The 24,956-nt window shown below is 39.0% G+C and overlaps 1 protein-coding gene across 2 annotated transcripts in view; it reads left to right on the plus strand.

The window, feature by feature from the left end:
• Positions 1–24,956, plus strand: part of LOC139935096 (uncharacterized) — a 151,468-nt gene that overhangs the window by 85,998 nt on the left and 40,514 nt on the right. The window contains exon 6 of one of the 2 annotated variants that reach the window (XR_011785755.1): positions 171–5,284. Coding sequence is in view for 1 of the 2 variants with exons in the window: in XM_071929557.1 (XP_071785658.1) it covers positions 171–881 (711 nt within the window). In the remaining variant the exon portion in view is untranslated. Of the gene's footprint in view, positions 1–170; positions 9,833–24,956 lie in introns of those variants that run through there. The other variant, XM_071929557.1, reaches the window with a different exon arrangement.

The raw sequence follows: 24,956 nt of genomic DNA on the forward strand, positions 1-24,956 counted from the left end.
AACCAACAAAACAACTTGTTTCTGCTTGATACTTTCGGTAGCTCCATCCCCTTTTGAAAGATTTTTCTTTGATTTTGAATTGTTTTTTTTACCCTATACATTTATGATCTATTGATTGATTTTGTTGTAAGGTATTTTATTAATAATTTTCTCTTGTTTGCTTTTGCCAGATGAGCCAACTGCCGCTAATGCAAGGCAGGCAATTTTCTAGTGAGCGCCAGCAGGAGATGCTGCGCCAACAGCGAGAGACTGTTTGCCGTCGCAGTGAATCCACGGAGGAGTATCCCTCCACAGTTGTCCATTACGACGAGGAAGCGCAGCCCTTTAGACTCTTCACAGAGGACGCGTGTCGGTCGGGGATCAGAGCCCCACCAAATCGGACTGTCTTTGACAGCATAGATAGTAACCCAAATATGAAAAAAGCACCCAAAATGGACACGAAACAAAGTGCCGTTCATCGAACAGATTCCTCCACACAAGCTGGCTCCCTAAAGGGCAAGTCAGGGTTACAAGTGCTAGATAGTGAGACCAAAACTCCTCTCAAGTTATTAGATCCGGATTCGGAAGGCCCTCCCCCGTATACGGCGGTGATAAAGAAGCAGCACCAACAACAACGTAGACCCTCCTCGGAGGTCATCAATGTGTGTGATACATCTGACCATAGCCACCTTGTGGCCGCTCTAAGCGAACCCAGCATGCAGCGGTCGGTTGTGGAGCAGACGTGGCCCCTGCCTCACCGACCGCACGACGCTGCCACACCGCCCTCGACGCTGCCACAGCATCCTCGACCTAGCAGTAGACACTCCCCGCTCCCTCCGCTGCCCAGGAGGGAAAAAGACATCCACAGAAGATGTGAATCCAGTGAGTCTCATATCGCATGACATGGCTGAAACGTAGTTCCCACTACTCCAAGTTCACCCCCCAAGCACCAAGACATGCTAGGAATCTATATGCAGCCTTATTATGTAAAACAAGTAAAACTAAAGGTGCCTGCCACAGGCACGTTGGTATGGCGCTATTCATATTTAAAAAAAAATTGTCATGATGAGCAGATTCAACTATTTGGCATTGTGGCGATCATATTTCTGAGGAGGATGGTAAGAGAATCAGAACAAGAGCTCTAGAGAGATCCTTAGCTTTATCCCAACCACCCTTCCCCCCCCCCTTGCCCCTTTATCTTTACATCCAGTCATAAATAATCCTGAAACCAAATCAGGACATTCTTAAGACATTAAGTTTTAACTCAAGTTTCAATATCTGGTGAAAATACCTTGTACATGTACATGTAGTTCATTTACTGCATGAGCATTCTGCTCACCTTTAACCATTGCCATTGAAACATAAGAGCAAAGGCTTTTTTCTTTCTTTTTTTCTTCTGGCAAACAGGGTATCAAATATTTAATCTTGTAGAGATGTTTGACTCAGCAATAACAACTGGATGGGGTGGCTTTTGTGTGTATTTATATATCCCAACCATCTCAGCTGATGGCAGGTCAGAGTTCATGACCCCTAGCCTAACCCCCTTTAACATTCCAATTATAACAATGAGGAAATAAGAGCAAAGTCAGCACCCAAGCCAGCACAATGAATGTTTGAACTTTTTCCTATCAACGAACATGGGCAATTCACTTAACATGAACGCAGCATTGCCTTTCACAACGATGTACATGGGTACAGGAAGTTTATTTTCTTTGGGGGGGGGGGGGGTGTTAGCCCTCAAACTCTTCACCAAAAATGATTCATTGTGTGTTCATCCCTTTCCAGAAAACTCTTCTTTTTTTTTTTTGGGGGGGGGGGGGGGGGGGGAGGTTAACGGCACTATTAGAACATCAGTCTTAGATTGTAAGAACACCAAACCGGATGTGTAGCTGTTTGGGAGGATTTACTGAGTTATCGGCCGTCTATTTAAATGTCAAAGTGTCTCCCTTCTCCCCCCAAAAAAACAAAAGCCTCATTTTTTGGAGTGCAACCTTTTTCCTTTGTGTTCGCGTTTCGATCAAAAACTGCAACTTACTTGTTAAAAGAGAAACTACTGAACGACAAAAACGCGAAACAAACTACCTGTGTATTCCCTTTGCTCATTTATCACTCTGCATTCAAAGGCAAAATAACAACAATAATACCTTGTACCAACCTCTAAAGAACCCAAACCCTGAAACAGATGTCCCAAGTGTTTGTAGATTACTTTTTAATGGTAGCAAATCCAGTTTTTGTACGTATAAATATTTGTCATGCGAAACCGTGTGACGATTCAATTCCCATTTGTTTTGAAACCAAATACTACCTAATTACATTTGTATGTTGTCGTTTCTCGGTCCTATGATTTTTTTTTTTCATCTTCTGTAATTCAGTTGGGAGTAGCATAACAACATCCTTCACATTTTCTCTAGGGCAAAGCGATACAAAAAAAAATCAAACTTGATACTGCGGGAAAATGTTCCCAATCACCACAGCTGCTAAACGAATCAAACTTCTAGCGTCATTCTCAATGCAAAAACTAGATCTCTAAATTTTAAATTCATCTTTCTGTCAAAATGTAGAGCTTCTTTTCCCCCATCTTTCTTTCTAGTCCCTTCGGACGTTTCACATGTTTTTGGAAAGGAAGCACCTTGCATCAAATATGAATAAAAAGTAGAGGGAGAGGAATAGTGTCAGCCAGAGGGTCTGGGTGGCTTTTGGACACCCTGTTTATATAATCGGTCATTGACATGTGAATTTATTGTAAGTGAACAATTTAAACACCCAGTTTTAAAATTTCTAACGAAACAATTATAAGGAAATCAAAAAACATCATCACAAAAAATTGGAAATATTTTTTTATTTGAGGGGTCGGATGGGTGGTTTAAGACCCAAAGATGAACTTTCATTACTGTAGGTCATAGCCTATTAGTCTCCAATTTCATAGAGGGTTGATATCGAAAGACCATGTGGGTTTTCTTGCCTTCGTTTCTAGTTAGTGAACTTTGGCTGATTTGTTGCCTCCCCACCCCTCCCCCACCTATTACTCCCCTCAACTGTGGTTTATAGCGTCGGTTTTTACATCTTAGGGTACCTACTCACATACTTCAGAGGGTTGCTGTTCTCTGTCGTTTTCCGAGACCAACCCTGAAGTGAGTTTAGCCCTCCAAGGGACGTCATGTTCCAGTCGAGGCTCATGTTGATCTTGTGCCAAACATGAGTGTGGATACCCTGGATCGGCCCCTGCCTGATCCCAGCCCATTAAAGGATCCTAAAGTTATATTCATCATGGAGATCATAAATTGGGAATTTCACTTATTCCTTTGAGCCATCCCCACAAAATTTTCTTCTTTACTCACCGTCCTAACTTTGGGTAAATCTGTCAGTCGGAATTCATAAATTTGTTTCAAATGGATGAGAAATGTGTTCACCCACGATCCAAAGAGTTTTTTAGAAACTTGACTATCTTTTAATACCATTCCTTCAAGCTTGATTTCATCCGAATGGAAAAAAAGAAAATGTACTTTGAGAACCGAAATGCCACCTGCCAGTTTGTGTTTTTCTTTACCAGGGTACCCCTTAAAGGCCTAAAACCCACCATGCGTTGTGTGTGACGCGCAGTGCGCAGTCCTGCTAAGTAAAACTACATCCCTATGTACGCAGTATGCTAAACAGACACATAGAACTTATGCGCGTTGCTTGGCGTGTGTACTTTCATTTTGACGCATTGCCTGCGACTTGTTAGCGCACAATACGGACAAACACACAGACCTCCGGCCCAAGTTTCTTGTGGTGGTTTTAAGCTTAGGAACAGTTAGACTCTCATGAATGATGAGATTTAAAGTGATGTGTATTTCAGGTTGACAAACTTTCAGCTCAGTCTTGTCGATCCCCCCCTCCCCCCCCCCCCCTAACCGTGTCAGGGGATTCTAAGGACCCCTCTATAGTGACATCAGCACAGCTGCCACATTCATCAGAGCTATCCATGTGGTGATTTACTTCTTTTTTTTTCTAAACCCATCTCCCTTTATCTTTTTCCTTTCACTTGCACAACACTCAATTTGCATGTCACTTGGGTCAGTTGCGGCTGGCACCGCTGCCGAAGTGCATGTAGGAATGTAACAGGCCACGTGGAGACTAATCGAATGATGAACAACCCATTGGTCTTTAGGGGGGCACATTCTTAGTGCTTAACAATAATTAGCGGGGAACCAGTCAAAATCAGTGCACCGTGCATAGTAATCTAGTCGGTAATCTCATCTTGCTAAGCACTGTCTGTGCTTCTCAAATGTACATACTAAGCATTAATTTTAACAAATTCTTCTTCTTCTTTTTTTTTTTGGGGGGGGGGGGGGGATGCATTTCAGCTTTGCAAAGTACATACATGTACAGAGTTGTCTGGCACAGAGTGTGCTAAACAGGAAACTGCTTAAAATCCAAAATACATACATGCATGTACATGACTGGCTGCCTGATGCTTGTTTTTGCTTCTATTTTAGTGAGCAATTTTCTCAGCTTTCCGGGCTTTGTAACCCCCTCAATGTAAAACAGTCGTGAGGTCAAGGGGCATGAACATGGGGGTCATTGTTTCAGTGGAGAGGTCAAATCAAGGGTTGTACATAAAAGAGTTGATTTGCTCTTGATGCAGTGGAGGCTTTCTTGAGGACAGACTGTAGTGTAACGTTTTGTTTAACTTTTTTTATTTCAACTAACACTAGTATTCCCTCCTCCCCCCCCCCCCCCCCCCACCTCAAAGTAATTTTTGTGAGGGAAAATATTCTGAGAATTGCATACACATGTAAAACAGGGTTTTATAAATAAGCCAAGCATGTTGATTGAATGAAGTCTCTAGTTAAGCCGTGAATTTGGCAATTTAGAGACCTCATGCTCAGGAACCCCCAGCACAAAATATAAAGTGGATTTCGGGCTCGACTTAACAAAGAGCTAAGATTGATCCAAAGTGCAAATCAGTCTCAATTGCTAAGTAAAGTGTGATGTCACAAAACAAATCGCTGTGGTAATACTGACAACTTATCTTAAAGACAGTGGACACTTTGGTAATTGTCAAAGACTAGTCTTGTCACTTGGTGTATCACAACATATGCATACAATTAACAAACCTGTGAAAATTTGAGCTCAATCGTTTGTTGAAGTTGCGAGATATTAATGAAAGAAAAAAACACCCTTGTCGCACCATGGTCACACAAAGTTCTGTGCTTTCAGATGCTTTCAAAATTTAAATCCGAAGTCTCAAAATCAAATTCGTGGAAAATTACTTCTTTCTCAAAAACTTTGTCACTTCAGAGGAAGCTGTTTCTCACAAAATGTATTATACTACATGTATCAACCTCTCCCCATTACTCGTAATCATGAAAGGTTTTTATGCTCATAATTCTTTTGAGTAATTACCAATAGTGTCCACTGCCTTTAAGTGCAAATCAGTCTTAATTGCTAAGCAAAGTGTGATGTCACAATACAAACCGCAACTCATCTTAAGCTGAATCTTAGTGCTTTGTGAAGTCGAGCCGATCTCTCTCTTTCTTGGCTCTCTACTCTCTTGTTCTGATTTGAATCCTCATCCCAATGTTTCTCCAGTATTTACCATCCCTCTCGGAAAAGAAACCCAACTACAATCGTCATGTGCATCGCTTGAAAGGTCATGAAAAAAACAAATCTGTAGAAAGGTGGAAAACGTAAATCATTGTTGCATGTACAAAAAAAAATCAAAAAACAAATGTCATATTATCCTGTATGTGTGTGAAACTGCTGTTATTTTTTTTGGTTCACTTTCATGTGCTAGCAATATATATAATTATTTCCCTGAATAAAATGCTGTTGTTTATGTGTATATTAAATATTATAAATACATTTCCTTTGGCTTTTTTTTTTTTCCATTTTTTTTTTTCATGTTTTTTTTTTTGTCTTCCCCCTTTTTTTTCGGGGTTGTATATCATCAAAGATGGTACTATTATTATGGGAGATAATGTAACTAAAGCTTTTACTGTGCAGAGATTGTTTGTGTTGGAATTATTTATATTCATAAAAAGGATCAAAGAATCCACTTCCTGATGAGTTTTGAGCTTGGCACAACTTGGTAACCCCATTGTCCAATTTGTTCCCTCGAAACAAAACAAACAAGTCCCAAAATGTACGCTGTGATATATCTAGCAGAGTCGAGCAAACTTTTCAATCAAAGTGTGAGTTAACCCTTATTATGCATAAAGAAATTGTGAGAATTTCCCGGTTGCACTAAAAATGAAGAGTTGTGTGTTGAATATTCATGAGGTATATACCTCTTGTATATTCATCAAGCCCACCCTTGACCAATGAGAACTGATTATGTAGATTTGGGTGAGGTTTACCTGGTCTGAAAGGACCGCCTTTTTCATTCCAATCGAGTGCAAATCGTGTCCCAACAGGTGGCGTTCATACATGTAGGTAATTAATTATTCATGATGTTTCCTCATGTTTATTCATGTCCAGTGAAGAGTCACCAATGTTGATGCCACATGCTCATAATGTAATTAGCATAATTAATGAGGTGTTAAGCCTTTGCCCTATAAAAAGTGCCTGTGATGTTTTTACTCCCATATCGGGAGAGGGCAAAATGATTTTTAAAAATTAAAAAACACTTGTGCCTTTGTGCTGGTATTTTTTTTCTTTTTTCTTCTCAACTTTATGTGTGGAAATGGAACACATTTCATGAATTGTGTAAGCATTTGGTATATCAAGTGATTTGTAAACTTTGAAGAGTTCTGAAGAGGTGTTCACTTTTGGTAAAATTTATGTTAATTTGTTTAGATAATTTGGAGTATTGATTCGTTTTGTCTTTAAACGCTATATTACCTCAACTTGGATAGGAATACTTCTGTGGCTGATTAGTACTGGTATACACTTGGTTATCAGTTAGCCTTCACATTGCAACTGATCAAGTTTGTGATGATAATTACCGCTACTGTACGTAGCATCGAACTGATAGTTCTAACTTGTCAAACCTAGACAAGTTTGGTGGGAAATTTGAAGTTACATGAAGGTGACTTGAAACATGAAAGCAAAGTTGTTGAAATATTTATCTCAAATCCATAGTTGAAGATTTTTACCTTGGAACGATGGACTATCTCAAGTCGAAATGTTCTCGATGCTAAAAGTGTTGGTTCTTTCTGGACATCATTCGGAAATTCCATGGTGTTCTTGTGCAAATGCAGACTTGAGTCTACCAGTGTGTGGTAATAGGTCACATAATGCCAGGGTGCATATCATCCACTCAGTGCTGAAAGGTTTGAGTAAAATTTCATATTCAAAACAATCAAAAGGACGCTGAGTGAAAAATGCGGACAAGTTCGAAGTACATGTATGAATCAAAATCCACACTTTTTTTTAATATTAATCTGAATGTTTCTTTTTGCCAACAAATACTTTGAAGTCCACTCTTGATCCATATCCTCCATTTACCAGGAGCTCAAAAATATGCATAAGCAGTTTGATGAAATTCTTACGAACTACACTAACAACCTTATAGTTCTGAGCGGACGCTATGACATCGGAGGTGGATTCCATGTTGTCAGTTTTCTTGAGAACCATTACTGGCTGGATTATTGGATCACCATTTTACATTTTTGTTTCTCCTTGAAACCTTTGACTACATAGTTGTGATGACTCCTTTTGTCATTAGTATTAATTGTAAAAAGAAAATGTTTGACCATTTGTGAACACCTCGTAACAGTTGCTGATTCCGATTTGTTTTTGTTATTTTAAGGTCATTTTGGGGTTTCAATCTGTTTTCTGTTTTTCCTCACTTTTTGGTGAGATGTCTTTTATGTTTTACAGAAAGCAATTCACAAAAAGGTGACAGCTAAAAAGTCAATTTCAAATTTTAAAATTTTAACCCTAACTTGACCTCTAAAATAATGGAAACAGATGGAACAGGTGTCTGTAGAAAAAAAGGCCAGTGAGTTGTGAGGGAAGTGTTTTTGATATAGGATTTGAATTGTACAAATTATATGGCTTACTCCACCATTTCAAGAATAACGCTGCTTTCGGCAGAGGTGAGTTATTGCATAGTCAACCAGAATATTACAAATTACCTCTCTTTGTTTCGGTGTTGTTGTTTTGTTGGGGTTTGCGCGTAGAGCGTAAACACAAATGTTGAACATTGTTGGAAAACTATCTTCCCACTGATTTGGAGAACCAAAAATAATTCAACTTTTGGAAATGAGATCAATTGACAGCTGATTTTGTTGGTGGAGTAAGCCATAGATTTATTAAACTTGTAATAATTGGGGTAGGATTTATCAAATGGCATATTGAGTTTTTGAGAATTGAATATTGAGAATTGGTACTAAGAATGCCCTGATGCTTTTTTGTTTTTGGTACCACATGCTGGCTACGGAGTCAACAGTGAAGGGATCCGGGAAAGCACCCATACCTTATGCGTGTATGCGATAGCCAGTGTGTGGTACGGAAACAAAAATTGCGCCATGCTTCCCTTATATTTATGCATGAGTGAAACTTGCCTCCCAAACCATCTTTTCGTTTCTGATTTTGTACAGCCTTGCATATGTATTGTCAGAAAGGCAAGATCTCATTGTTTATATGTAACATCAAATGCAATTTATACCTTTTTCTTTCTATATCCTCATTTTCAGTTACTCTCCTGCATAAATATCAGGGATGATCTTTTCCTATTTTAAAGGCATTGTACACGTTTGGTAATTGTCAAAGACCAGTATTCTCACTTGGTGTATCCGATCATAAGCATAAAACAACAAGCCTGTGAAAATTTGAGCTCAATTGGTCATTGACATTGCATGATGAAAGAAAAAAACACCCTTGTTGGACGAATTTGTGTGCTTTCATCTATGAGTAAAAAGACTTTAAATATTTTATTGAGAAATTACATTTTTCTCAAAAACTACATTATTTCAGAGAGAGTCGTTTCCCACAATGTTGTACGTGTATACTATCAACAGCTCTACAATGCTCGTTACCAAGTCAGTTTTTAAGTTAATATTGTTTTGAGTAATTACCAAATGTGTACCTTCACTTTAAGTCTGATTTCTGATTTGCTGGACCTCAGAAAAATCAGGTTTTTATTTTATTTTATTTTATTTAAAAGCCTGAAAAGTCCAGGAATGGTGGAGGCTTGTACTCAATGAATTTTCATGCCTTTGTCTAAGGGCCAAATACCATGCCTGATGTATTTAGGTACTTGCTGTGAAAGGGGGGAGGCCTTTTTGCTGTTTCGTCTGAGTAATTGTCGAAGTAGGACTGGAATTTCATCTGTGAGAGAGCAAGGTCTTTTTATCTTTTCATAGTAAAGAACACTTCCATTTGAAAATACTGGACCCTTTTTAATAGGCACCAAGGCCAGTGGGCAATGGGCCCAGTGGCGTCTGTGTAATTTCAGGCATAGACCAAAGCTGGTTCCATTCTTATGTTGAACAACAAATACAAAAAGGAGGTTGTGTTTTAACTTACATGTACGACCTTACCGCACTGATGTGGCATTTTTTAGTGTGTAGGGGTTAGGGCACCAGTGAAAGTGCAATCAAATCAAACTCAATATGCCATCTGATTACAATGGTCTTCCTTTTCCACACACAAAAACAATACTTACTTTTTTTTTTCTAATTTCTATTTATTTATGTGACATGTTTCTTTTTATGCTCTCTGCTCAGTGTACAAGTAAGATGGAAAAAAATGTATATCAACATGAAGGAAAAAAATGTTGAAAAGAAGAATTTATTATTATATCTATGTGCTGGATTGTAGTCAAAGAAAGTCTTCTTTGTGAAGAAATAAAACTACACACTGCAAAAAATGTTGAATATAATGTTCATCGTGTAACCTTAAATATAAAGTATAAAACAGAAAGAAAAAACATCATTGCAAGAATCTGACATGTTCTTTGGACAATCTGGTTGTTTTGGTTACCCTAAACCCCGCCCTCGCCTGACCCCAGTTTCATTCTCTTCAGGGAACACGCAACCAGCTTAGCACAGTTCTTCAATGCTAAGCTGACTTTGTGTGCTTGCCGACACGATGCTCAAAAGTATCTCGGCATCTTTTTACACTTGCATCTTGTTTTTGTGGCATATGTGTGTAACAGTTTATCTCTTTACTTGCCTTTTTCAAAATGATTTTTTTTTTTAAGTTGACCTGATCTGCCATGGAACTGCCACTTGGCTAGGACTACACACACAGTTTTACAAACCTGGGCCCAATTTTAAAGAGCTATTCAAATAGAAAATACTGCTTAACAGCTTTTTGCTAAGCCGGATACCAGTTATAGATTCTACACATGGAGTGGTGTCTTCTGGCTGGTAAGCATAATTTTGTTTTGTGCTGAGTTACTTGTGCAAAATTAATGTTACCATTTACATCACAATATGAAGCAGAGTAACACATGCTTTGTATGAAACTAGGCCTTGGGCCTAACGTCATGGCCAATTGCGCTATTCTGGTAAACATTTGGTTGTTGGGCTTAGCTCCTGTTTGTGTTTTAAAGACACTGGACACTATTGGTAGTTGTCAAAGACCAGTCTTCTCACTTCGTGTATCTCAACATATGCTCAATCGGTCGTCCAAGTTGCGAGATGATAATGAAAGAAAAAAACGCCCTTGTCACACGAACTTAAGCATTTTCAGATGCTCGATTTCGAGACCTCAAATTCTAAATCTGAGGTCTCAACATCAAATTCGTGGAAAATTAATTCTTTCTCGAAAACTACATTACTTCAGAGGGAGCCGTTTCTCTCAATGTTTTATACTATCGACCTCTCCCCATTACTCGTTACCGAAAAAGGTTTTATGCTAATAATTATTTTGAGTAACTATCAGTAGTGTCCACAGTGTCTTTAAAGGAACACGTTGCCTTGGATCGGACGAGTTGGTCAAAACAAAAGCGTTTGTAACCGTTTTTTATAAAATGCATATGGTTGGAAAGATGTTTTAAAAGTAGAATACAATGATCCATACAAGTTTGCCTCGAAATTGCGTGGTTTTCCTTCTACTTGGCGAACTAACATGGTCGGCCATTTATGGGAGTCAAAATTTTGACCCCCGTAAATGGCCGACGTTTTAGTCGACAAGGTAAAAGGAAAACCACGCAATTTCGAGGCATGTTTGTGTGGATCATTGTATTCTACTTTTACAACATCTTTCTACCCATATGCATTTTATAAAAAACGGTTACAAACGCTTTTCAAAGACCAACTCGACCGATCCAAGGCAACGTGTTCCTTTAGATAGCTCAATAAAAATAGGCACTTTGGTCATTCAGCATGGCAAAGATGAATTGTATTATTTACATCACAATATAAAGCTGAGCCCACATGTGTTCAATGAAATTAAGCCCTGGGCCTTGTCTCATGGCTCAATACCTTATTCTGGTTAAGATAATTATGTTGTGGATAATTATGTTGTGTTGCTTAGCTATGGACCCTGGGCCGAATTTCGCTCTGCTTATAATACTATTAGCACGATCGAACCAATGTGATTTTCCTGATCACTTTTTTTTTTCTCTTTTTTTCTAATTCTCTTGACAAAGCTTTTATCTTTAAAAAAAAACTTTGTTTTAGCCTTAAAGGAAGTGGTATACTTACTCAGAATAACTATTAGCAAAAAACCTTACTTGGTATTGAGTAAGGTTGAGGTTGTATAAAACATTGTGATAAACAGCTCCCTCTGAAGTGGAGTAGTACGAGAAAGAAGTAAATTTCCACAAATTTGATTTTGAGACCTCAAGTTTAGAATTTGAGGTCTCGAAATCAAGTATCTGAATGCATACAACTCAATGTGACAAGAGTGATTTTTCTTTCATTATTATCTCGTAACTTCGACGTTCGATTGAGCTCAAATTTTCACAGGTTTGATATTTTATGCTTATGTTGAGGTACACAAAGTGAGAAGACTGGTCTTTGACAATTACCAATAGTGTCCACTGTCTTTAAGCTTCAGTTCCAAATGAGAATCCATGATGTTGATGATTGCAAAACTGAAATACACTATTTACTTTTGTGGGTGCATCAAAATGGCACCACTGGCAATTGTGGGTCAATTTGATGTACACCAGCTTTTGTAAAACACCTTCATCCAATAACACAGGTTGTACCCCCTGCATTTCGATTGTGTGAGGGTTTATTTAAATGCCTCAAATTTTGGAAATGAATATTTGCTGCTATGAAATACTTTACAAAGGGCCACCTGCTCAAGGACGTTTGAATGCCCAGCCCCCCCCCCCTTCTCTCCACCAAATAAATAAGTTATTGAAGCTTTGCCAAAAAAAGTCGTCTGTTGGAATTGTTAATTTTTTTCAATCAATCAAAAAAACGTCAAAGAAGTGTCCATGCTCTCCCGTACATTTTTTTCTTTTTCAACGTTTGCTTTGGCGCGCTCATGACAAAGATCAAAGTCAATATTTCAACTTCGGAATGCTCGCACTTTTTTGGGGCGACATTAATGTTTTCCAAAAATAGATATCAGTGAGTATGCAATTACCATGAACTCATGTTTTGTTCATTGTGTTTTCAACAAATGCTAAAATGTAGCCAATGTTGATTAATATGACTATAAAATCTGTCATGCCAACATGACAATTGTATTCATTTCTATTTTTAATAATCTGGTCCAGCTGTTAAGATCCATGTGTGGAATGATTTATGCACTTCGTCATAAAAACATGACACATCACATCGTGATCAAATTAAAGATGCTATGTCAGATTTTTGGCCGATTTGACCCAAAAATTTTGATTTAAAATTCAATAGGTATTATGATGGGGTCGAGAAAGTTACAAGCTTTCATTTGAGCCATTGCTCGAAAAAGTCTGCCAATTATTTGTAGCAGTGAAATAAAGTGCTCTAAATTAGTTTTTGTCGGGATCCCGACAATATATTACATGACCAATTATTATGTGTTATATAGGAAACGTTTTGAACTTTTGTCACGGTTCCTGTCCATTAAAAGTAAAAGTTAAACTTTTTTTCGTTAGAGCGGGTGATACTCTTTAACACTTATGAAATAGCAGGCAAGTTCTTGCTTGTTTTAGGGTTGACTAGACATTTTTTGTACAAACCTCTGTAATTTGCAGGGTCCAAATACAAAGTAAAGGCATTCACTGAATACAACAATGCCCAGTACAGAGTGGCAAAATTAACATTCACTGTACAAATCTATTTGAATGTCCATTTTCCAATATCGAAACAGCAAAGTTTACATCCACTGTACAAATCTATTTGAATGTCCATTGTCCAACAGCAAAGTTAACATTCACTGTGCAAACCTATTTGAATGTCCATTGTCCAATATCGAAACAGCAAAGTTAACATTCACTGTACAAACCTGTTTGAATGTCCAATGTGCAATATCGAAACAGCAAAGTTAACATTCACTGTGCAAACCTATTTGAATGTCCATTGTCCAATATCGAAACAGCAAAGTTTATATCCACTGTACAAACCTATTTGAATGTCCAATGTGCAATATCGAAACAGCAAAGTTAACATTCACTGTGCAAACCTATTTGGATGTCCATTGTCCAATATCAATTTAACTTCACTGTCATCACTTAGTTTTGTGGTGTCTTTCTTGCAGGCTTTTTGTGTACGTTTTACTATTTATTACGCCCTCATACGATAAACTTTGTTAAAGACACTGGACACTATTGGTAATTGTCAAAGACCAGTCTTCCCACTTGGTGTATCTCAACAAATGCATAAATTAACAAACCTGTGAAAATTTGAGCTCGATTGGTCGTTGAAGTTGCGAGATTTTAATGAAAAAAAAAAATCACCCTTGTCACACGAAATTGTGTGCTTTCGGATGCTCGATTTCATAACCTCAAATTCTAAACTTGAGGTCTCAAAATCAAATTTGTGGAAAATTACCTCTTATTTCATGAAAACTTCGTCACTTCAGAGGGAGCCGTTTCTCACAATGTTTTATACTATCATCATCGCCCCATTAATCGTTACCAAGTAAGGTTTTATGCTAATAATTATATTGAGTAATTACCAATAGTGTCCACTCGAGATAAGACGAGTCCTAACTCTTTGTGAAATCAACGAATTGTCTCTGACAAGAACCAAAGGTGTCCAGTGCATTAAAATCAAAGAGGGGCCTGACTATTTGCCCCTCAAGACTCCAGTCGGTCATAATGATTTCAATTGAAGATAACGAAAGATAAATTTGTATAGTCTATTGATAACCACATCACCTTTACTATAACATGTAAGAAGGAGCAGTCTGTAACATTTTATAAACAATCCAAAACAGAAGTCTATTGTATTAAGAGACGGCACATTTGTGCGCTTCCAGTAGAGGTCACAAGCACTTGTAAACTATGTCAGATCTATAAACTGTATAGTTACACGGCAACTTTGGGATGTGAAGGAATTCCCTGTGCCAGAAAAGACAATAAGCCTAGTGTTGTGACATGTCAGCACAAACATATAGTAAATATTCACACCCCAGACAAAAGTTGGCAAAAGGCACAACAAGTAAAGATCGGTTAGGTGCATTTTTAAGAGCTGATGTGGACTCTACATGTGCTACCCACATTTGCAGATGATAATGTTACAAACAACAATGTATTTCCATGTACAAGTAAATATACCCAGGTACTTACGGACTTGGAAATCATAAACACAGCCAAATGTTTTTGATCTGAAGTCAAGTTTTGACTTTTTAAAAAGACATACTATTGTTTAGTTACCCTGATCTCATGTTAAGAAAACAATATTATCTCAAAAACTTTCGGGCCATTTCCTACTGTTTGAAATGCTGTCATATTTGACAGGCCTCTTTACTCTCATACATGTATGTATGTAATGTTAACGAACGGTCTAGACTCAGTTAGTACTCTAAAAAAAGACATGGCTATGGCATCCTTTAATGTAAAGTCATTTCTTAATAAAATATTCTTAAAAAAAATAAAAATAAAAAAATAAAAAAATCGATTTTTCTTTTGGTTTTCCAACACAAGGTTAGTCAGCACAGACAAAAAATGCAAGTTTGAAATATTTTGGAGTCTAATGCAAGCTGGATGTCCGCCCTTTTTATTTCATACATCAACAAGTAATGATGTTTCTGGAGGAGTAACCTTTTATTTTATCCATATTATGATCGATGGTAATTTTACTGTCTGGTCACAGAAGAAATCAGACAAACAGTGACTTGAGTTTGTCGCTGGTAAAAATATATCCAACCAGACGACCGGGGTCTGCATAGCGTTCACCCGGCAGTCTATCTCTGGACTGGACGCTATTTTTATCCCGTTGTCACCGTTGTCCGCTCCTCTTTGAACCCAAACGTTAACTCTCAAGCTGTGTGCATCCCGCGCCCTGCAGCGTTCAGGACGCATCAAGAAATCTTACACAAGACTGCCCCAGGGGGGCGTCTACACATGAAAATTGAATTGCTTGCCGTTGCCTAAAAATGGCTCAGCCGGGGAAATGGAAATTTGATATTGGAAGTCTGGTTTGACAGTGGTATGGGGGGGGGGGGACATAATATACCTGTATGTTTTTTTGTTCCACTTCTTTCTTGTGTGTGTTTGGAGTAGAGAGAATAAGTATATTGATGCTTTAGGCAGGGTGTTCTAGAATACACAGTTCATTCATTCAGTTGGACTTTTATGTTGAGTGGATATTGGTTGTAAGGAGTTAGTACATCGGATAGGCCCGACGAAAGAGTATCGTATTATCAAAATCAGAAGAGAAAAATCACTCAAGTATATTTTCATCAGTACCTTTGCATTTCATACCAAGGCATTAAAGATGAATTCTGAAATAATTCGCATATTTGTCACAATTCCAAACAGATTCATATTTCTTCTTACTTTTGTGGTCACTGGTCGCATGGTCTGTTTCCAACATTTTACGATTGAACATCATTTGTTGCTGGTTTATCTGTTCATAAAACAAATTTGTATACATAGATTGCTTGATCTGTTACAGGAATTCACATAGCCCAAGTTCTAAAAAACTTGTCCTAATAAGACGTTTTGTAAAATGTGACATATTTACCATGTGACATGTGTGACGTCACATTTTTACAAAAGAACCCCAGAGCCTGGTCACCCTGCAGGCACAATTGGTACAGAGCCTGGTCACCCTGCAGGCACAATTGGTACACAACCCAAGGGCCCAACACAGAAAATCTTATAATTTATTGAGATTACAGTGTAAATTTTTTTCTACACATTTGATACAGTGAAAGGGGCACATCACAAATCTTGCTAAACTGTTAACTGATCGATCTTGTCTTTGTACCGCAAAATTCAAGTCTCTTCTAAAAACTTATCTCATGTCACAGGTTTTCAATGACTAATTTTGTTGTGTCTGTTTTTCTTTGTGTTGTGTTTTGTTTTTAATTTTGGTTTTACTGCGCCTTGAACACCCAGCAGGGTGGATATGTGCGCATTACAAGTCTTATTATTATTATTATTTATTATTTAATTTTGATTGCTCATTTGTGTTAAATTTTGTCATATGCCCAATGTATACAAGTACATGTACCTTGCCTGCTCCAAAGGGCCTGGAATAGTCGAGGCCTACAAATTAGGTCACAGGTTTTTGTCAATAGGGTCAAACATACACCTTTGCACGATGTGACGGGGTCCATGGTGTTTTGTACACCCGAGGGGGCAAATGGTTCAAGGGGGCAAATGGTTCAAGGGGGCAAATGGTTCAAGAGGCAAAGCCGAAGGCACCATTTACCACCATGTACATCAAAACCCATGGATCCCAGTCACATCATGCAACAATTGTTCTGTTATACATGTACCTTTGCCACTCTGTTATTCCTCTTCTCAAAGTTCTGTTGTCATCTTCAAACATTTTTACGACAGAGTATTCACAAGAAACATATCCTCACTGGTCCCTCGAACCCGCAGGTGTTTCGTACACAGCGCTGGAAACCGACCAACACTGGGAATGATCATGGTGATACACCCGTGTACATCACTTTTCATGTTACCTATTAAAATTATTACTATTTCTACCTCCTTGTTTGGAAAAACAAACTGTAACAAGATCGCGTGAGGCTACACCCATGTGTAGCGGCATCATTTTGGCTAATATGTACAAGAGGTAAGCCTTGCTGCTGATTCCTTTTGATGTCTCATGTCATTTGATCTCAAATTACAAAGGGTAGGCCTTGCTGCTCATTCCTTTTGATGGTTCATGTCATTTGAGCCTAAATGACAAGAGGTAAGCCTTGCTGGTCATTCCTTTTGATATGTTTCATGTCATTTGAGCCTAAATGACAAGAGGCAAGCCTTGTTGCTCATTCCTTTTCATGTTTCATGTCATTTGAGCCTAAATGACAAGGGGTAAGCCTTGCTGCTCATTCCTGTTAATGTTTCATGTCATTTGAGCCTAAATGACAAGGGGTAAGCCTTGCTGGTCATTCCTTTTGATATGTTTCATGTCATTTGAGCCTAAATGACAAGAGGTAAGCCTTGTTGCTCATTCCTTTTGATGTTTCATGTCATTTGAGCCTAAATGACAAGAGGTAAGCCTTGTTGCTCATTCCTTTTGATGTTTCATGTCATTTGAGCCTAAATGACGAGGGGTAAGCCTTGCTGCTCATTCCTTCGAATGTTTCATGTCATTTGAGCCTAAACGACAAGAGGTAAACCTTGCTGCTCATTCCTTTTGATGTTTCATGTCATTTGAGCGTAAATGACGAGGGGTAAGCCTTGCTGCTCATTCCTTCGAATGTTTCATGTCATTTGAGCCTAAACGACAAGAGGTAAGCCTTGCTGCTCATTCCTTTTAATGTTTTATGTCATTTGGGCCTAAACAACAAGGGGTAAGCCTTGTTGCTCATTCCATTTCATGTTTCATGTCATTTGAGCCTAAATGACAAGGGGTAAGCCTTACTGCTCATTCCTTTTGATGTTTCATGTCATTTGGGCCTAAACAACAAGGGGTAAGCCTTGCTGCTCATTTTATTTTGATGTTTCATGTCATTTGAGCCTAAACGACAAGGGGTAAGCCTTGCTGCTCATTCCTGTTAGTGTTTCATGTCATTTGAGCCTTAATGACAAGGGGTAAGCCTTGCTGCTCATTCCTTTTAATGTTTTTTGTCATTTGGGCCTAAACGACAAGGGGTAAGCTTTGCTGCTCATTCATTTTAATGTTTTATGTCATTTGAGCCTAAATGACAAGGGGTAAGCCTTGCTGCTCATTCCTTTTGATGTTTCATGTCATTTGAGCCTAAACGGCATTGGGTAAGCCTTGCTGCTCATTTTATTTTGACGTTTCATGTCATTTGAGCCTAAATGATGAGGTGTAAGCCTTGCTGCTCATTCCTGTTGATGTTTCATGTCATTTGAGCCTAAATGACAAGGGGTAAGCCTTGCTGCTCATTTTATTTTGATGTTTCATGTCATTTGAGCCTAAATGACAAGGTGTAAGCCTTGCTGCTCATTCCTGTTGATGTTTCATGTCATTTGAGCCTAAATGACAAGGGGTAAGCCTTGCTGCTCATTCCTTTTGATGTTTCATGTCATTTGAGCCTAAATGACAAGGGGTAAGCCTTGCTGCTCATTTTATTTTGATGTTTCATGTCATTTGAGCCCCAACAACAAGAGGTAAGCCTTGCTGCTCATTTTATTTTGATGTTTCATGTCATTTGAGCCTAAATGACAAGGTGTAAGCCTTGCTGCTCATTCCTTCGAATGTTTCATGTCATTTGAGCCCAAATGACAAGGGGTAAGCCTTGCTGCTCATTCCTTCGAATGTTTCATGTCATTTGAGCCTAAATGACAAGGGGTAAGCCTTGCTGCTCATTTTATTTTGATGTTTCATGTCATTTGAGCCTAAATGACAAGGTGTAAGCCTTGCTGCTCATTCCTTTTGACGTTTCATGTCATTTGAGCCTAAATGACAAGGGGTAAGCCTTGCTGCTCATTCCTTTTGATGTTTCATGTCATTTGAGCCTAAATGACAAGGGGTAAGCCTTGCTGCTCATTTTGTTTTGATGTTTCATGTCATTTGAGCCCAAATGACAAGGGGTAAGCCTTGCTGCTCATTTTATTTTGATGTTTCATGTCATTTGAGCCTAAATGACAAGGTGTAAGCCTTGCTGCTCATTCCTTCGAATGTTTCATGTCATTTGAGCCCAAATGACAAGGGGTAAGCCTTGCTGCTCAATCCTTCGAATGTTTCATGTCATTTGAGCCTAAATGACAAGGGGTAAATCCTTGCTGCTCATTCCTTTTCATGTTTCATGTCATTTGAGCCTAAATGACAAGGGGTAAGCCTTGTTGCTCATTCCTTTTGATGTTTTATGTCGTTTGAGCCTAAACGACAAGAGGTAAGCCAATTACTGCTCATTCCTGTTGATTTTTCATGTCATTTGAGCCTAAATGACAAGAGGTTAGCCTTGTTGCTCATTCCTTTTCATGTTTCATGTCATTTGAGCCTAAATGACAAGGGGTAAGCCTTGTTGCTCATTCCTTTTGATGTTTCATGTCATTTGAGCCTAAATGACGAGGGGTAAGCCTTGCTGCTCATTCCTTTGAATGTTTCATGTCATTTGAGCCTAAACGACAAGAGGTAAGCCTTGCTGCTCATTCCTTTCATGTTTCATGTCATTTGAGCCTAAATGACAAGGGGTAAGCCTTGCTGCTCATTCCATTTCATGTTTCATGTCATTTGAGCCTAAATGACAAGGGGTAAGCCTTACTGCTCATTCCTTTTAATGTTTTTTGTCAGTTGGGCCTAAACGACAAGGGGTAAGCTTTGCTGCTCATTCATTTTAATGTTTTATGTCATTTGAGCCTAAATGACAAGGGGTAAGCCTTGCTGCTCATTCCTTTTGATGTTTCATGTCATTTGAGCCTAAACGGCATTGGGTAAGCCTTGCTGCTCATTTTATTTTGACGTTTCATGTCATTTGAGCCTAAATGATGAGGTGTAAGCCTTGCTGCTCATTCCTGTTGATGTTTCATGTCATTTGAGCCTAAATGACAAGGGGTAAGCCTTACTGCTCATTCCTTTTGATGTTTCATGTCATTTGGGCCTAAACAACAAGGGGTAAGCCTTGCTGCTCATTTTATTTTGATGTTTCATGTCATTTGAGCCTAAACGACAAGGGGTAAGCCTTGCTGCTCATTCCTGTTAGTGTTTCATGTCATTTGAGCCTTAATGACAAGGGGTAAGCCTTGCTGCTCATTCCTTTTAATGTTTTTTGTCATTTGGGCCTAAACGACAAGGGGTAAGCTTTGCTGCTCATTCATTTTAATGTTTTATGTCATTTGAGCCTAAATGACAAGGGGTAAGCCTTGCTGCTCATTCCTTTTGATGTTTCATGTCATTTGAGCCTAAACGGCATTGGGTAAGCCTTGCTGCTCATTTTATTTTGACGTTTCATGTCATTTGAGCCTAAATGATGAGGTGTAAGCCTTGCTGCTCATTCCTGTTGATGTTTCATGTCATTTGAGCCTAAATGACAAGGGGTAAGCCTTGCTGCTCATTTTATTTTGATGTTTCATGTCATTTGAGCCTAAATGACAAGGTGTAAGCCTTGCTGCTCATTCCTGTTGATGTTTCATGTCATTTGAGCCTAAATGACAAGGGGTAAGCCTTGCTGCTCATTCCTTTTGATGTTTCATGTCATTTGAGCCTAAATGACAAGGGGTAAGCCTTGCTGCTCATTTTATTTTGATGTTTCATGTCATTTGAGCCCCAACAACAAGAGGTAAGCCTTGCTGCTCATTTTATTTTGATGTTTCATGTCATTTGAGCCTAAATGACAAGGTGTAAGCCTTGCTGCTCATTCCTTCGAATGTTTCATGTCATTTGAGCCCAAATGACAAGGGGTAAGCCTTGCTGCTCATTCCTTCGAATGTTTCATGTCATTTGAGCCTAAATGACAAGGGGTAAGCCTTGCTGCTCATTTTATTTTGATGTTTCATGTCATTTGAGCCTAAATGACAAGGTGTAAGCCTTGCTGCTCATTCCTTTTGACGTTTCATGTCATTTGAGCCTAAATGACAAGGGGTAAGCCTTGCTGCTCATTCCTTCGAATGTTTCATGTCATTTGAGCCCAGATGACAAGGGGTAAGCCTTGCTGCTCATTCCTTCGAATGTTTCATGTCATTTGAGCCTAAACGACAAGAGGTAAGCCTTGCTGCTCATTCCTTTCATGTTTCATGTCATTTGAGCCTAAATGACAAGGGGTAAGCCTTGCTGCTCATTCCATTTCATGTTTCATGTCATTTGAGCCTAAATGACAAGGGGTAAGCCTTACTGCTCATTCCTTTTGATGTTTCATTTCATTTGAGCCTAAATGACAAGGTGTAAGCCTTGCTGCTCATTCCTTCGAATGTTTCATGTCATTTGAGCCCAAATGACAAGGTGTAAGCCTTGCTGCTCATTCCTTCGAATGTTTCATGTCATTTGAGCCCAAATGACAAGGGGTAAGCCTTGCTGCTCATTCCTTCGAATGTTTCATGTCATTTGAGCCTAAATGACAAGGGGTAAGCCTTGCTGCTCATTTTATTTTGATGTTTCATGTCATTTGAGCCTAAATGACAAGGGGTAAGCCTTGCTGCTCATTCCTTTTGATGTTTCATGTCATTTGAGCCTAAATGACAAGGGGTAAGCCTTGCTGCTCATTCCTTCGAATGTTTCATGTCATTTGAGCCCAAATGACAAGGGGTAAGCCTTGCTGCTCATTCCTTCGAATGTTTCATGTCATTTGAGCCTAAATGACAAGGGGTAAGCCTTGCTGCCCATTCCTTCGAATGTTTCATGTCATTTGAGCTTAAATGACAAGGGGTAAGCCTTGCTGGTCATTCCTTTTCATGTTTCATGTCATTTGAGCCTAAATGACAAGGGGTAAATCCTTGCTGCTCATTCCTTTTCATGTTTCATGTCATTTGAGCCTAAATGACAAGGGGTAAGCCTTGTTGCTCATTCCTTTTGATGTTTTATGTCGTTTGAGCCTAAATGACAAGAGGTAAGCCAATTACTGCTCATTCCTGTTGATTTTTCATGTCATTTGAGCCTAAATGACAAGAGGTTAGCCTTGTTGCTCATTCCTTTTCATGTTTCATGTATTTTGAGCCTAAATGACAAGGGGTAAGCCTTGTTGCTCATTCCTTTTGATGTTTCATGTCATTTGAGCCTAAATGACGAGGGGTAAGCCTTGCTGCTCATTCCTTTGAATGTTTCATGTCATTTGAGCCTAAACGACAAGAGGTAAGCCTTGCTGCTCATTCCTTTCATGTTTCATGTCATTTGAGCCTAAATGACAAGGGGTAAGCCTTGCTGCTCATTCCATTTCATGTTTCATGTCATTTGAGCCTAAATGACGAGGGGTAAGCCTTACTGCTCATTCCTTTTGATGTTTCATGTCATTTGGGCCTAAACAACAAGGGGTAAGCCTTGCTGCTCATTCCTTTTGATGTTTCATGTCATTTGAGCCTAAACGACAAGGGGTAAGCCTTGCTGCTCATTCATTTTAATTTTTTATGTCATTTGAGCCTAAATGACAAGGGGTAAGCCTTGCTGCTCATTCCTTTTGATGTTTCATGTCATTTGAGCCTAAATGACAAGGGGTAAGCCTTGCTGCTCATGCCATTTCATGTGTCATGTCATTTGAGTCTAAATGACAAGGGGTAAGCCTTGCTGTCCATTCCTATTGAAGTTTCATGTCATTTGAGCCTAAACAACCAGGGGTAAGCCTTGCTGGTCATTCCTTTTAATGTTTCATTTCATTTGAGCCTAAATGACAAGGGGTAAGCCTTGCTGCTCATTCCTTTTAATGTTTCATGTCATTTGAGCCTAAACGACAAGGGGTAAGCCTTGCTGCTCATTTTATTTTGATGTTTCATGTCATTTGAGCCTAAATGACAAGGGGTAAGCCTTGCTGCTCATTCCTTTTGACGTTTCATGTCATTTGAGCCTAAATGACAAGGGGGTAAGCCTTGCTGCTCATTCCTTTTCATGTTTCATGTCATTTGAGCCTAAATGACAAGGTGTAAGCCTTGCTGCTCATTTTATTTTGATGTTTCATGTCATTTGAGCCTAAATGACAAGGTGTAAGCCTTGCTGCTCATTCCTTTTGAAGTTTCATGTCATTTGAGCCTAAATGACAAGGGGTAAGCCTTGCTGCTCATTTTATTTTGATGTTTCATGTCATTTGAGCCTAAATGATGAGGTGTAAGCCTTGCTGCTCATTCCTGTTGATGTTTCATGTCATTTGAGCCTAAATGACAAGGGGTAAGCCTTGCTGCTCATTTTATTTTGATGTTTCATGTCATTTGAGCCTAAATGACAAGGTGTAAGCCTTGCTGCTCATTCCTTTTGACGTTTCATGTCATTTGAGCCTAAATGACAAGGGGTAAGCCTTGCTGCTCATTCCTTTTGATGTTTCATGTCATTTGAGCCTAAATGACAAGGTGTAAGCCTTGCTGCTCATTCCTTCGAATGTTTCATGTCATTTGAGCCCAAATGACAAGGGGTAAGCCTTGCTGCTCATTCCTTTCATGTTTCATGTCATTTGAGCCTAAATGACAAGGGGTAAGCCTTGCTGCTCATTCCTTCGAATGTTTCATGTCATTTGAGCTTAAATGACAAGGGGTAAGCCTTGCTGCTCATTCTTTTTAATGTTTCATGTCATTTGAGCCAAAATGACAAGGGGTAAGCCTTGCTGCTCATTCTTTTTAATGTTTCATGTCATTCGAGCCAAAATGACAATGGAAAAGCCTTGCTGCTCATACCTTTTGATGTTTCATGTCATTTGAGCCTAAATGACAAAAGGGTAAGCCTTGCTGCTCATTCTTTTTCATGTTTCATGTCATTTTAGCCTAAATGACAAGGGGTAAAGCCTTGCTGTTCATTCCTTCGAATGTTTCATGTCATTTGAGCTTTAATGACAAGGGGTAAGCCTTGCTGGTCATTCCTTTTGACGTTTCATGTCATTTGAGCCTAAATGACAAGGGGTAAATCCTTGCTGCTCATTTTATTTTGATGTTTTATGTCATTTGAGCCTAAATGACAATGGGTAAGCCTTGCTGCTCATTCCTTTCATGTTTCATGTCATTTAAGCCTAAATGACAAGGGGTAAGCCTTGCTGCTCATACCTTTTGATGTTTCATGTCATTTGAGCCTAAATGACAAAAGGGCAAGCCTTGCTGCTCATTCTTTTTCATGTTTCATGTCATTTTAGCCTAAATGATAAGGGGTAAAGCCTTGCTGTTCATCCCCTTGATGTTTCATGTCATTTTGAGCCTAAACGACAAGGGGTAAGCCTTGCTGCTCATTCCTTTTCATGTTTCATGTCATTTTAGCCTAAATGACAATGAGGTAAGCCTTGCTGCTCATTCCTTTTAATGTTTCATGTCATTTGAGCCTAAATGACAAGGGGTAAGCCTTGCTGCTCATTCCTTTTAATGTTTCATGTCATTTTGAGCCTAAACGACAAGGGGTAAGCCTTGCTGCTCATTCCTTTCATGTTTCATGTCATTTGAGCCTAAATGACAAGGGGTAAGCCTTGCTGCTCATTCCTTTTCATGTTTCATGTCATTTGAGCCTAAATGACAAGGGGTAAGCCCATGCTGCTCATTCCTTTCATGTTTCATGGCATTTGAGCCTAAATGACAAGGGGTAAGCCTTGCTGCTCATTCCTTTTGATGTTTCATGTCATTTGAGCCTAAATGACAAGAGGTAAACCTTACTGCTCATTCCATTTCATGTTTCATGTCATTTGAGCCTAAATGACAAGGGGTAAGCGATGCTGCCCATTCCTTTTAATGTTTCATGTCATTTGAGCCTAAATGACAAGGGGTAAGCCTTGCTGCTCATTCCTTTTGACGTTTCATGTCATTTGAGCCTAAATGACAACGGCGCAGGGCCTTCAATAAACAGAACAACAATGTCTGAGGGCAGGTTGCCCCATTGTGTTAGGTGCACCAGAGTGGGGAAACCCAAACCATGAACCCAAACTGAAACCAACAGACAATTAGTCACATGTCAATTCTA

Source organism: Asterias amurensis, chromosome 3, assembly GCF_032118995.1.
Source record: "Asterias amurensis chromosome 3, ASM3211899v1".
NCBI classification, from domain to species: Eukaryota; Metazoa; Echinodermata; class Asteroidea; order Forcipulatida; family Asteriidae; genus Asterias; species Asterias amurensis.